Source organism: Trematomus bernacchii, unplaced genomic scaffold (genome assembly GCF_902827165.1).
Source record: "Trematomus bernacchii unplaced genomic scaffold, fTreBer1.1, whole genome shotgun sequence".
NCBI classification, from domain to species: Eukaryota; Metazoa; Chordata; class Actinopteri; order Perciformes; family Nototheniidae; genus Trematomus; species Trematomus bernacchii.
Genome location: NW_022987909.1, coordinates 25,826 through 38,983, shown reverse-complemented (window position 1 = coordinate 38,983; position 13,158 = coordinate 25,826). Strand labels below are relative to the sequence as shown.

The window sequence follows — 13,158 nt, the reverse complement described above, 5'->3', positions numbered from 1 at the left end:
CTTGTTGTGTGCATACATGTACAAAATCACTCCAAATCACATCACAGCAAAACCTATAGTTGGGCGTCCATTGTTTTGAAAACACATTGGTGGTCCAGAGGTCTATGCATTTTTTTTCATGCAGGTGCTGGAGGATCAACATCCAGAGGAGGGACACTGCTCCTGGTACTAGGATGGGTTCAATGCAGAGGCCAAATGTCACTGTGTGTGCTGTGTGCTCTGCATGTGTGACCGTTAAAGAGGGTTTCATCCCTCCTATTCTATCTATCTATTCTATGTTTTGTCTTTGCTGATGTTAAATCTGGAGAAATTGTCCCCACCACTTGTTTATAACAAAGTGAAGCCTATGGCAGTACGCATCACTCATTCACCAATGGGTAATGTTTAGATGGATTTTAGGAAATTCTCCTCGATTCTATTGGCTCTAACGGTTAAAAAGAGGTGTCAATCATCTAAATCGACCAAGGGGGGCCAGAGATATGGAAAATCCACCCAAATGACCCCAGAAGTGTTTTTTTCTTTCTAAATCTCTCTAAAAAAAGATCAAATGTCACTTGTTTTGAATCAATCTTGATACAGGGTGATTATTATATGTTATAGTTTGGATTCCTAAAGCTTTTAGTCTACTATCCCATCATTCAAGGGTGGTTTTCACTATAAGTAATGTTTTTGTTTTGGACGGACACTGTAATTTACATTTTTTTACTATGTTCAATCTGAATTTGCTTTAAAATAAAACAATTCTATATTGATTCTGACTTTTCTACATCCAACTCACAGATGTAACCTTGCTTTGAGAAAAAAGATTATTAATTTACCCCTTTTAGAAGGGAAGATAGTCATTTGTTCTGGGAATGTCATTTTCGAGCCTGAGACCTTAAAAACAGGCTTGGGGCTTAACTGGTTAAGAAAAAGATACAAGGCTTGATGCAAAGGGGAAACATTCTTGTAAACAAAATGATGTTATTAGTTACAATAAATTGTGTAATGAAACAATGTGAATGCTTTATTCTCCGATGGGTTAGGGTTAGACATTAAAGACATTAAAGGGCCCATGTCATGGCCATTTCCACTGATCATAATTCCATTGTTGAGGTATACTAAAATAGATTTACACTGTGCAATTTTCCAAACTCACATTGGTTTCTCATACAGCATCTCTGTAAACTACGTGTATTCACTGAATTTCACTCTCTGCCTTTAACGGCTCGTTGTAGCTCCAATAGCTCCAGCCCCCACCCTCCCTGTGAGCACAGTGTGCTCTGATTGGTCGGGACGTTGTGAATCGCGGTGAGCTCCGTGGAGGTGTTGTTTCCTTGTTAGCGATACACAGCCAAACACAGCCAAACTCATCCTGAGCACACACAAAGTCACAGCCGAAGTAAAAACAATAAGTGTGGCTTGATATTGAGTAAGAAAAAGGTTGATAAACGCTGTGAGAATGGGTCTGCAGAGAGAATTTCGCCGCGATCCCAACTGTCTGTTATCAGCCTGCAGCCAGGGAGGAGAAATCAGCTGAGCTGCTGCCTGCACATAGATGTGTGTGTGAGGAAGTCCGTGGATTGGTCAATTTGGACCAATCAGCAGGGGCTTAACGTAACGGCTCCGCGGACGTAACGTAACGGCTCTACGGATTGGTCCATTTCGTTCCGGGTACGGCTTGACATCATGCCGTACCCGGAACGAAATGGAAGAATCAAAAGGACAATGACGTATCTCCAACGAGGCGTTTTGGGGAGGTATTTTCTGTGTTAGAGTTTTACTCGCTACAGGGTGTACTTTGAGGGTTTGTGACTCTGCACACCGTTTACATGCATAAAAACCTTCATAACACACAAGGGGACGGGTAATAACCGGAAAAGCATGACATGGGCCCTTTAAACATGGTTCAAGGCAAAAGTGTTGTTAATGATTAATTATTTTTAAAACGAAATGGTGGGTGTCTAAATATAAAGATACTTAAGATGTCAATATTGGTGGGGATACTCATGATTCTATCATTCCCAATCCCAGTGTTTCCAATGGGGGTTAACATACCTTCACCAAGCTCACCAACTAGAACAGGTCAAAAAGACATGCTGATGGCTCAAAGTCAAAACATCTCTAACACTGGCTGCTGTATGGCTGTTAGTTTAGAAACCGCTTGATTTGATCTGCAGCAGCCTCCTTTAAGGACAGAGACACATTTTAAAGGGGACCTATCATGCAAAATACACTTTTGTACATCTTTTATACATGAATATGTGTCCCCGGTGTTCCAGGGAACTCATCAAGTGTCAGAAAACACAACCCTCTCTATTTTCCTCCATACCCAAATCTCTAAAAAAGGGGCTGCAACGGATCTGATAAAAACTGATCCAGATTTGAACACTGTCCTGACGTCAGGACAGTGGCGCTACGGCTATTGGGCCAACTCCACCAATCAGGAGGAGACAGCCACGGCCATTGCCGTTCGAAAGCGCTGGAGACGCTGTAGTACATATGCCAGGCCTGTAGGTGGTGCTGTTCTCACAGAATCAGCCCTTGCAAAAACAGGGGTAAGAAAGTGCAAATTGAGCGAAATGAGGCATGGCTAAAATGCATGATCTGTTTGGTATTTTGAAAAAAAAAAAAGTATAAATATGCCTATATAGGTATGGTCCTACACTATATTATTATAATATAGCATGATAGGTCCACTTTAAATTGCCATCCCTATTTTGCTTAGTTTTTCTACCATTTTTCAGCCAATTACTGTAGCAGAAAGTTTGACCACTCGATTAGTCGTTTGTGTTACAACTCGCCAAGTAAATGACTGTGAACATTTCATGTTATGTCCCTGGTCTAGGGGAACCTAGACATACCATGAAATGCACACTCGAAAATCTAATTTTCAGTTTTAATTTCATCCGATGTGAGAAAAATGGCATCATAATAAGCAAAAACTTCTAAACACAAAGAACCCTAAACTAACCTAACCAAAACCAAACAAAAGACAAGCTTCTTAGCTATCACCTACCATCAAAACATGAGAAAGTGGAGACTCATATTAAAACAAAATGGGCTTTTCACTCCTAATACTGCTGGCTTCTTTTAGATCAACAATTCAAAAATGTTCACAGATTACTTATTACAGTCATTTCCTTAAATCTAATTTAAACTAATGGTGCCAAATAGGCCTTTACCAAAACTTCCTCCCATCATTTCAGCACATTTGTTTACATTGAATCCCATGGCAGTGAAAAGGCGAGTAAAGCGGGGGAATGTATTGCAGACCATTGATATACCTATACATTGATACTTATACATTTACAAACCTATAACAGACTACAGAGCAACATTTTTACAGATAAAACTAACAATAAAATATGATAAAGATAGGTAATGACAATCATAATAATGATCTCCCAAACATTAAAATATTGTAGAATAAGCAAACTTTATTTTGATTAAATGTGGTCAGTTTAAAATACTTAGTGATAGTTAATACAATTCAAAGGAGGTATCACATGCAGAAAGTCTGACACAAACTTGACAATTCACTCTACAACAAAGCAAAATTGGAACACATTTCTAGAATATGAAGAAATTGTAGATTATAGAGAAAAATCATTAAAAGTTAAGAGATAATCAATCCAGAGAATATGCTGATCAAATTTGCTTGGAACTTGGGCTATGTTGTGATTTTTAAAGGGGTATTTGCAATTGTTCGCATATGCACCATGCTGGTATTTTTTCACAAAAATATAACTATATTCTGTAAACTTATTGGCATAAAACAAATGCTCGATTATTAGAGATGCCCAAAACGTTTTTATTCTGATTTAAAACTTAAAAAGCACTTAACTTAAATATGCTATATAAATCACAGATTAGCATACAAATATAACAGACAGTAGTTTCTTTCCAGTATATACTTTAAAACTGAATATTAATTTCTTCCCCTTCTCGCCGCTATTAAGCGAAATGTAGCAGACAGCTAAGGGTCTCACATTATGATCATTATATGGCCACACTATTTTCCATCAGCGCTGGATCCATGTAAGTGTAACGGATATCCAGACCAATGTTTCTGGATTTGATGGCCACACTTAACTTTTCAAGCTCTCCTTGAAAATCCTTTATCAGCTGACAGGGAATCTCCTCACTGAAATGCTCCTCTGGGAACTCGCCGAGTGGGACCTGATGAGATCAATGATACATTCAAAAATAAAAGCTCAAAAGTATTTCAAAACAGACAAGTGGCAATATAGTGTACAGTTGTTGTAATCACAAGTTTTTTCGGGGCTCAAAGAGGGTATTCAGAAAACCAAACAGATCATGCATTGTAGCCATGCCTAATACCCCTCTATTTCAGCCCTGTTACAAAAGTGCTGATTCTGGGTCTGTAGCCTCAACTGTAACCCGCTCCTTTCAGTGTTGGGCAAGTTACTTCCAAAATGTAATATATTACATATTACTTATTACTGTCTTTTTAAAGTAATAAGTTACATTACAATATTACTGTCTCTGAAATGTAATGAGTTACACTACTTTTATATTACTTTTGAGTTACTTTACCAAAATAACTGCGAAAGAATGGCTAGGTATTTTAAATGCTAAAATGTAGTTTAGTGCAGCTCATTATACATCCAGTGAAGGGCAATGTGGTATAGCATAACAACTGTGTAGGCCATTAAGGCTACTAACAACTTTTATTACACGGCAACAGCAATGAAAAATAGCATTGATGTTATGGTCCCCAATGAACAGATTATGGCATTTGTTATGTTTTGAAACCAAGCAAGTGAGAACATTTCAAGTGTGTTAAAAGTGCAATCCTGAGATATTTCATATAGTCCAAAGTAGACTATGGCAAGGAAAAGCACAAAAGCCTCAAAACTGTACTGATAAAACAAATGAGAACATATTGTAAATCAAGGCAAATATTATTTGAACCAGCTCATGGTTTGAAATGGCAAACATTGAAAATCAAAAGTATTATTAAAACCATACATCATCACCTTGGTCCCATCATATACTCTGGGAAGAAAATATTTACTGTGCTTGAAAACTGGTATCACATCATCATGTGAGGTTGACTTTGTGACCTGAAGAACATTTCAGCTGCAACATTAGCTTGTTGATAAGCTTGGGATATGAGATATTTTTGTAGCCATTCGTGGTGAAGGCATCTGTGCTATTGTATGCATTATTTTTGACCCAACATTTCTACAGGCATGGCAGAATATGGCACTATTTTTACATGATTATTCTAGCCATTGTCTATTTTTATACCACGAGCTGCAAAATGACCGCCAACCCCTAGATTCCACCGGGTCCGTCTGCGCCGCGTTACGGCTGCACCGCGGTTTTGGTCCGGCCTCCTCCGGCGTCATACCCTACCAGGCGCGTTTCAGAAGCATTTCAGAAGCGGAGCGTCTTGCCTGCCGGCTCGCAGTTTTTGTTGATTTGGGCATATTTCCTGGACAGGCTACTTTGTACAGACAAAGTTAATAATAACTGTAATATTCCAGTTATAAACGACATGAATCAAAGATGTGTTGCTGTAAAAAAAATGCATTCATCATCATAATTATTCTATATATATAATTTACACAGTGCCTGTAAACCGGAGGAGAACGCTGGCATTTCTCCTCCTACTTGAAAGACTACGGAGGGATAGGGTCTGCAAAATTAGTTTGTGTGTGTGTATATATATATAGGTCTATATAGCTCTGAACGTTCCACTTCCTGCCTGCCCGACCTTACGTTACGGCTGCGCCGCGACAAAAATAGGATTCGATCCTAATTTTAGAAAAGCCCTGCGCCGAGCCGCTTCTGGGACGCTTCTGGGACGCGTCTGAGCCGTAACGCGCCGCGTGTGGTGGAATAGCACCCATTGACTAGAGTGGCCGCGATCACCTTGAGCACCGCGGCGCAGCCGTAACGCGTCCGTAACGCGCCGCAGACGGACCCGGTGGAATCTACCCCACTGTACAGGCGGGTACTTGTTTAGATATACCTGGACAGGCTCTGTTTTGCCGTGGTATCCTGGCACCTGCGGGCCGCAGAGGGGCGGCGTAGTTTCGGCCGACGAAGACTGCTGCTCCGCGGGGGCGAGGGCGGCGAGAGTGTCCACAACGGAGGGTAACGTGATGTCCCCATCTGACCTGTTACTACTGTCTGCAGTAGATGCAGTGTAGCTGGCGTTTAGTGATGGTTGCTTTAACCATTTTCGTATAAATGATTATCCACAGATGTGTGTCACTGCTGTGGAAGCACTTTGGAAATGATGCACGCACAGCGGAGCAGGTCACGCGCACCCAGTGGCGGTGTTACCGTTTAACTGGTGACACCGGGGAACTCGTGACGTTCTATGACGGCAGGAATGTGTCAGGGGCGTGTACTTTGAGGAGCCACGAATAACCAGGAAATACACATTTCGATCGCTTCTTCTGTTGTTTACATTTATCTTTTGGTATATTTGGCTCCATAGGAAAACTTTGATGCACATTCAGTACCGGTGTGTGAGGTTGTGGTTGCGATGCCGATATCCGGACGCGTACAGCGAGGACTACACAATGACAATGAGGTGACTGGGGATGTCTGTTCAAAACATTGCAAACGTGAATAAATCATTTCAAATATATATTTGTCTCCGACTTTCATTTGTACATCGTTGTTAATGTGATGTTTAGTAGCTTTGATAGCTGTCCATACCTTCAGACAGCCTAAAAGTAAGACACAAGTTGTTTACTCACAGCCCGAATGCAGCATCGAGATCCGTGGCAAGCTGTGATCCTCTCCGATTAAGTTGTGACAGGACTTCTGTAGCTATTCTCCAGCGAGTAAGGTTTTTATTAAATACCTCCATCCCTCTCATCACAACAACAAGACTCTACACTGTGCAGAAAAAATACAAAACAAATGAAAATAACCTTGCTGGATAGCTTAGAATGAAACAAACAATCGTCCATGGCTGATATGTCACAGTAACGGGTAAAGCACAGAAAAGTCGAGCGGGACACAAGTTGAATCCATATAATGAAATTGTTATTTTATATGTATATGTATATATATATATATATATATACATGCTATATATATACATGCTATATATATACATACAAATACTGTAGATGATGATTGTTGAAAATGCACTTTTACCATAAAACGCCAGCACGACCAGTTGGTTGAGGCTCATAAAAACACTGTGTAGTCAGTCAAAAAAAAAGTAGTTTGTGGTAGTTTGTGTCCCATTTGATAAAAAAATGCAAACAAATAATTGTTCCATAGATTTTTTCTTGGTCTGGCAATTAAAGGGTTAAGCCTATATGTTTAAGCAATTATGTCTGCCTTCCCCGTCTTGCACCATTAGGACCCACTGATATAAAATGCTTAACTGCCTAAGTTGCAACTATGCACTTTGTGGTGGGCTAAGCGCCAGCTTCACATATTTTTGGCTACATTTAAAGTGCCCAAATGTAAGTTTAGATATTATGCAATGCAAAGTTTTTCTTGGCCTACATATATAGCATGTATATATATATGTATATACATATAAAATAACAATTTCATTATATGGATTCAACTTGTGTCCCGCTCGACTTTTCTGTGCTTTACCCGTTACTGTGACATATCAGCCATGGACGATTGTGTGTTTCATTCTAAGCTATCCAGCAAGGTTATTTTCATTTATTTTGTATTTTTTCTGCACAGTGTAGAGTCTTGTTGTTGTGATGAGAGGGATGGAGGTATTTAATAAAAACCTTACTCGCTGGAGAATAGCTACAGAAGTCCTGTCACAACTTAATCGGAGAGGATCACAGCTTGCCACGGATCTCGATGCTGCATTCGGGCTGTGAGTAAACAACTTGTGTCTTACTTTTAGGCTGTCTGAAGGTATGGACAGCTATCAAAGCTACTAAACATCACATTAACAACGATGTACAAATGAAAGTCGGAGACAAATATATATTTGAAATGATTTATTCACGTTTGCAATGTTTTGAACAGACATCCCCAGTCACCTCATTGTCATTGTGTAGTCCTCACTGTACGCGTCCGGATATCGGCATCGCAACCACAACCTCACACACTGGTACTGAATGTGCATCAAAGTTTTCCTATGGAGCCAAATATACCAAAAGATAAATGTAAACAACAGAAGAAGCGATCGAAATGTGTATTTCCTGGTTATTCGTGGCTCCTCAAAGTACACGCCCCTGACACATTCCTGCCGTTATAGAACGTCACGAGTTCCCCAGTGTCACCAGTTAAACGGTAACAGCGGCGCCAGGGTGTGGCTGGGGTAGGCTACAGCCATACCAAGAAATGGCTTAGCCCCACCATGAAAAATGATGTTAAAGTAAGCAAAATAAAGTCCGCCAACTCGCGCGGAGTAAATTGCACAGACAGCAGTTACGGCCCGTCCACACAGCAGCGTTAAAAAAATCTTGGAGGTGGGCGTATCTGAAGCTTGGGGATTTTTTGCGAGCAAGGCACCAACAACCAATCACATGAATCTCCCGCCCCCGACATACGAAGCAAAAAAGCCCGAAGTAAACTGGATATAAACTCCCCAAACAGGCGAAAACCTACCACTGTCTCTGCCACCTCCCTCCATGCCTGGCTCCTCCGGTTTATATCCCGGTAGGTAAATAGGGACTGGTCATAAAGCACCGGGTGATTCCCTACCACTAATTTCTCCTCCATTTTTTGGAATATGAGGAAATGACCTGTGGTATGTCTCTCCCAGCATACACGCGGTTTGATTGGCTAGCGCTTGAACTGTCAGATTTGCATACACGGGATTTGATTGGCTGACGCTTCCACCTCAGCTTCAAAAGTTGAACATTGCTCAACTTTGAATCCTGAAAATCCTGAAAATCTCCGCTCTGCTGCCCACAATGCAGTTCGGCGAAAAGTGAGGCAAAGTGACGTCACCCCATTCAAAGTGAATGGGCAGAAGCGTTCCAAGATTTTTTTAACGCTGCTGTGTGGACGGTCCGTTAGTAAGATTGATTTCAGTAGCCACTTGTCTGGAAATACCGGACTAGAAACGGTTTTGAAAACTTTTGTCACGTAGTGATCGTCTTCTCAATAAAACATCTTTGATAATGTCTTCTGGCCAATCAGAATCACGATAACGGCGTGGTGTTGTTGCAGGAAGTCCCGACGGAGAATACTTTTGCTGTAGTACATCTCTATATACATCGATACAACACGTAATGAAATAAGACCCCACGGTTTGATGATTGATAGGTGTGTGGGCTGTCTTTCATGACACACAGGACAATGGGGGCTATCCACCCTTATCCACAATGTAAAGTAATTAGGCTTGTTTGAGACGAGCTGCGGCTCGCCTCGAAAGTAGACAAGAATAGCCGATCGCAGCCGGGGGAGGTCTCAAAAAGCTCGCCTGAAATCGGACAGCTCCGAGTCGGCTTCTTCCTCTTCTTCTTCTTCTCTCGGTTTTTTGGCGGATTGCAAACAACTTTAAGGTGCATACTGCCACCTCCGGAGTCGGCTTGACTCGGTTTGCATTTATAAAGAATGCACAAATGTGTTTAATCATTAATGTCAGATATGTACTAAGTAAATACATTTGTTCCTGCTCAAGATTAGATTCAACTTTATTGTTATTGCACAGATTACAGGTACTGAGACAACAAAATGCAGTTTAGCTTCTAACCAGGAGTGCAAAAAGCAGTAAAGTGAAAAGTAATGTACACAATCTACAGAATAAAATATAGAATGAATTGAATGATGAAAAAACAGTGAGGGGTATGAATAGTACACTATATACACAGTAGCCTAGCCTAGTATGAACAGTGTGTTGTATGAATATGCTAAGATATATAAAGTATGACAACGGTAAGCAGTGCAAGTATAGTATAAAATATATAGATATTAATTTAATGATGATAAACATTGTGGAACAATGATGACAAATGTGAATGGAAGTGGCAACGTAAAACTGACACAAAACAACCACACACTTTTGCCGAGCCAATGGAGAGTTTCATCACCAGCACAGGGTAAAAACCACCAATGAGCGCTCAGCTCGAGATACCAGCGAGTCGTTTCCCATCAAGCATTTCGCTTCCGCAGCCCGTGGAGAGAAACTGCGCCGCCTCGCCGTGCCTCGCTCTCAAGTCTGCGGGCGTCTTTGTCCCGCGAGATTTCAACGTCTCATGTAGGCGCAATATGGTCTAGCTGCGGCCGCGGCCAGTACACGACACTACACGACACGCCCCCTACACGACACGCCCACCTGACACGACACTACGGTGGCTGAGAGACATTACCGTACATGGCAGATTAAAAGCGAATTGACGACACTTATTAGGGTCTGAGACCTAGGTCGGCGAAGACCCTATTGAAATCGGTCGCACAGCGACCGATAAACCTTTGACCCCCGCAACACATGTGAAAACTCACCAAATGTTGCACGCGCGTCAGAAGTGGTGCAACTTGCGATATGTAATTGGTTCCGGAACTTTGCGTAAAGAATTACGTAGGCCACGCCCACTTCCGTTTTTAACGTAAACTCCCCCCACTTTAACTTTCACGTAAACGAACGAAACTCGCTACGCATATCTAGGGTGCGGAGACGAACAAAAAAGCCTCTTGGAGGGGTAAAAAATAACGTACAGGAAGTCGGCCATTTTGAATTTGGCGTCGGAAAAAACGCGATTTATCGCGTTTCTCGTCCTCCGCGCAAAATCTATCTTCTCCCAGGGACTTTATCCGTACGACTCGAAATTCGTCGGGGAGCATCTCCAGACATGGGCAATTCAAAGTTATCACGGAAGTTTTTTTCTTTCGCACGGTGCAGCCGTGATTTGGCGCCAAAGTTTGCGTTCGCTCGATGCTAGGCCCATCAAACGCCATGGAACACGATGATGTCATAACTCAAACTGACATGCAACGAATCCCTCGCCATAAAACACGGTGTCGCTGTAACTCCAAGGGACACGGTCCCATCGTCCACCATCCCTCGCCGTAAAACACAATGTTGTCTTAAGTCAATGGAAAATGGTCCAAACTGCACCAGACTTCAGATGACAGTTAATGGTCCGGCCCTCAACAGCTCTACGCCGATTATGGGATGTCATCATATGCCGTTGCCATGGCGACAGATCCCTCGCCATAAAACACAATGTTGTCTTAAGTCAATGGAAAATGATCCAAACTGCACCAGACTTCAGATGATGGCTAATGATCCAGCCCTCAACAGCTCTACGCCAATTATGGGATGTCATAATATGCCGTTTCCATGGCAACGCATCCCTCGCCGTAAAACACAATGTTGTCTTAAGTCAATGGAAAATGGTCCAAACTGCACCAGACTTCAGATGACAGTTAATGGTCCGGCCCTCAACAGCTCTACGCCGATTATGGGATGTCATCATATGCCGTTGCCATGGCGACAGATCCCTCGCCATAAAACACAATGTTGTCTTAAGTCAATGGAAAATGATCCAAACTGCACCAGACTTCAGATGATGGCTAATGATCCAGCCCTCAACAGCTCTACGCCAATTATGGGATGTCATAATATGCCGTTTCCATGGCAACGCATCCCTCGCCGTAAAACACAATGTTGTCTTAAGTCAATGGAAAATGGTCCAAACTGCACCAGACTTCAGATGACAGTTAATGGTCCACCCCTTAACACCTCAATATGACAAAAGTGAGTTTTCCTCAAAAGCTGTTGCCATGGCAACGTATCCCTCGCTAATTTAAAAAACAATGTTGTCTTAAGTCAATGGAAAATAATCCAAACTGTACCAGACTTCAGATGATGGCTAATGGTCTGGCCCTCAACAGCTCTACGCCAATTATGGGATGTCATCATATGCCGTATCCATGGCAACGCATCCCTCGCCAAAAAACACAATGTTGTCTTAAGTCAATGGAAAAGGTTCCAAACTGCACCAGACTTCAGATGACAGTTAATGGTCCGGCCCTCAACAACTCTACGCCAATTCTGGGATGTCATCATATGCCGTTTCCATGGCAACGTATCCTTCACCATAAAACACAATGTTGTCTTAAATCAATGGAAAAGGTTCCAAACTGCACCAGACTTCAGATGACAGTTAATGGTCCGGCCCTCAACAACTCTACGCCAATTCTGGGATGTCATCATATGCCGTTTCCATGGCAACGCATCCCTCGCCATTAAACACGGTGTCGCTGTAAATCCAATGGGCACAGTCCCATCGTCCCCCAATCTTCACTTTTATATCACTGGTCCATGCCTCAACAGCTCTGCGTGAAATCTGAGATCTCACCATATGCCGTTTCCATGGCAACGCATCCCTCGCCAAAAAAAAAGATGTTTCCGTTACTCCTATGAAAATCATCCAAATGGCACCAGACTTCAGATGATGGCTGATGGTCCGGCCCTCAACAGCTCTACGCCAATTATGGTATGTCATCATATGCCGTTTCCATGGCAACGCATCCCTCGCCAAAAAACACAATGTTGTCTTAAGCAGGGGCGTCGCCTGGACCTGAAAACATTCGGGGCTTAGCCCACAGTGGCGGCGGCACTACAGTGGAATATTCTACTGCAACACTCCCCACACGCACACACACACAGTACACCCGCGACTGTTACAATGAAGGCTCGGTAATCAGCTCCCCGCATATAGGCAGGGGTAAAGTGGTATTTTTTATGAGTGGGGGGCTCACCTCCTCTTTATTTACTTTTTGTTCAATGGCAACTTTCTTTGGACATGCAGCTATCTGCAGTATTGTGATGGCTCATTTTTCTCCTTGACCTTTTTGAATATTTGAACACAAGCTTTCCCTACCTTTCCTTAGCAAAGAGTTTTCAATTGTTTAGGATTAAGACTAAAGATTTAAGAAATACTTTATAAATCCACAAGGGGAAATTACATTTGTCCCAACCCTGACCCTTTTCACTCTGTTGTTATTGACATGACATCACACACATACTTTAACCACACTCTATTCATGTTTTGGTAGCCAAGTGCATATACTGGTATGATAATTATATTCTGATTCTGATTCTGATAACTGTTTGTTTTAAAAAAAAAAAATCACATGACTGAATGTTAACCAGGGTTTTCAGTCATTAACACTTTGGTTTAAAGCATCATACTCATTCTAAACAACTTTTTAAACTATTTATTGGAAGCTGTGGGGAATTAAAGCAGAAGA

At 41.9% G+C, this 13,158-nt stretch overlaps 1 protein-coding gene across 1 annotated transcript in view; it reads right to left on the bottom strand.

Annotated features, from left to right (window-relative positions):
- Positions 1-3,399: 3,399 nt before the first annotated feature.
- Positions 3,400-13,158, bottom strand: part of LOC117470222 (arachidonate 15-lipoxygenase B-like) — a 30,212-nt gene continuing 20,453 nt past the window's right edge. Inside the window, exon 14 of the mRNA XM_034114916.1 lies at positions 3,400-4,161. Within this exon, the coding sequence (XP_033970807.1) occupies positions 3,982-4,161 (180 nt within the window). The 3' untranslated portion in view covers positions 3,400-3,981. The remainder of the gene's footprint in view (positions 4,162-13,158) is intronic.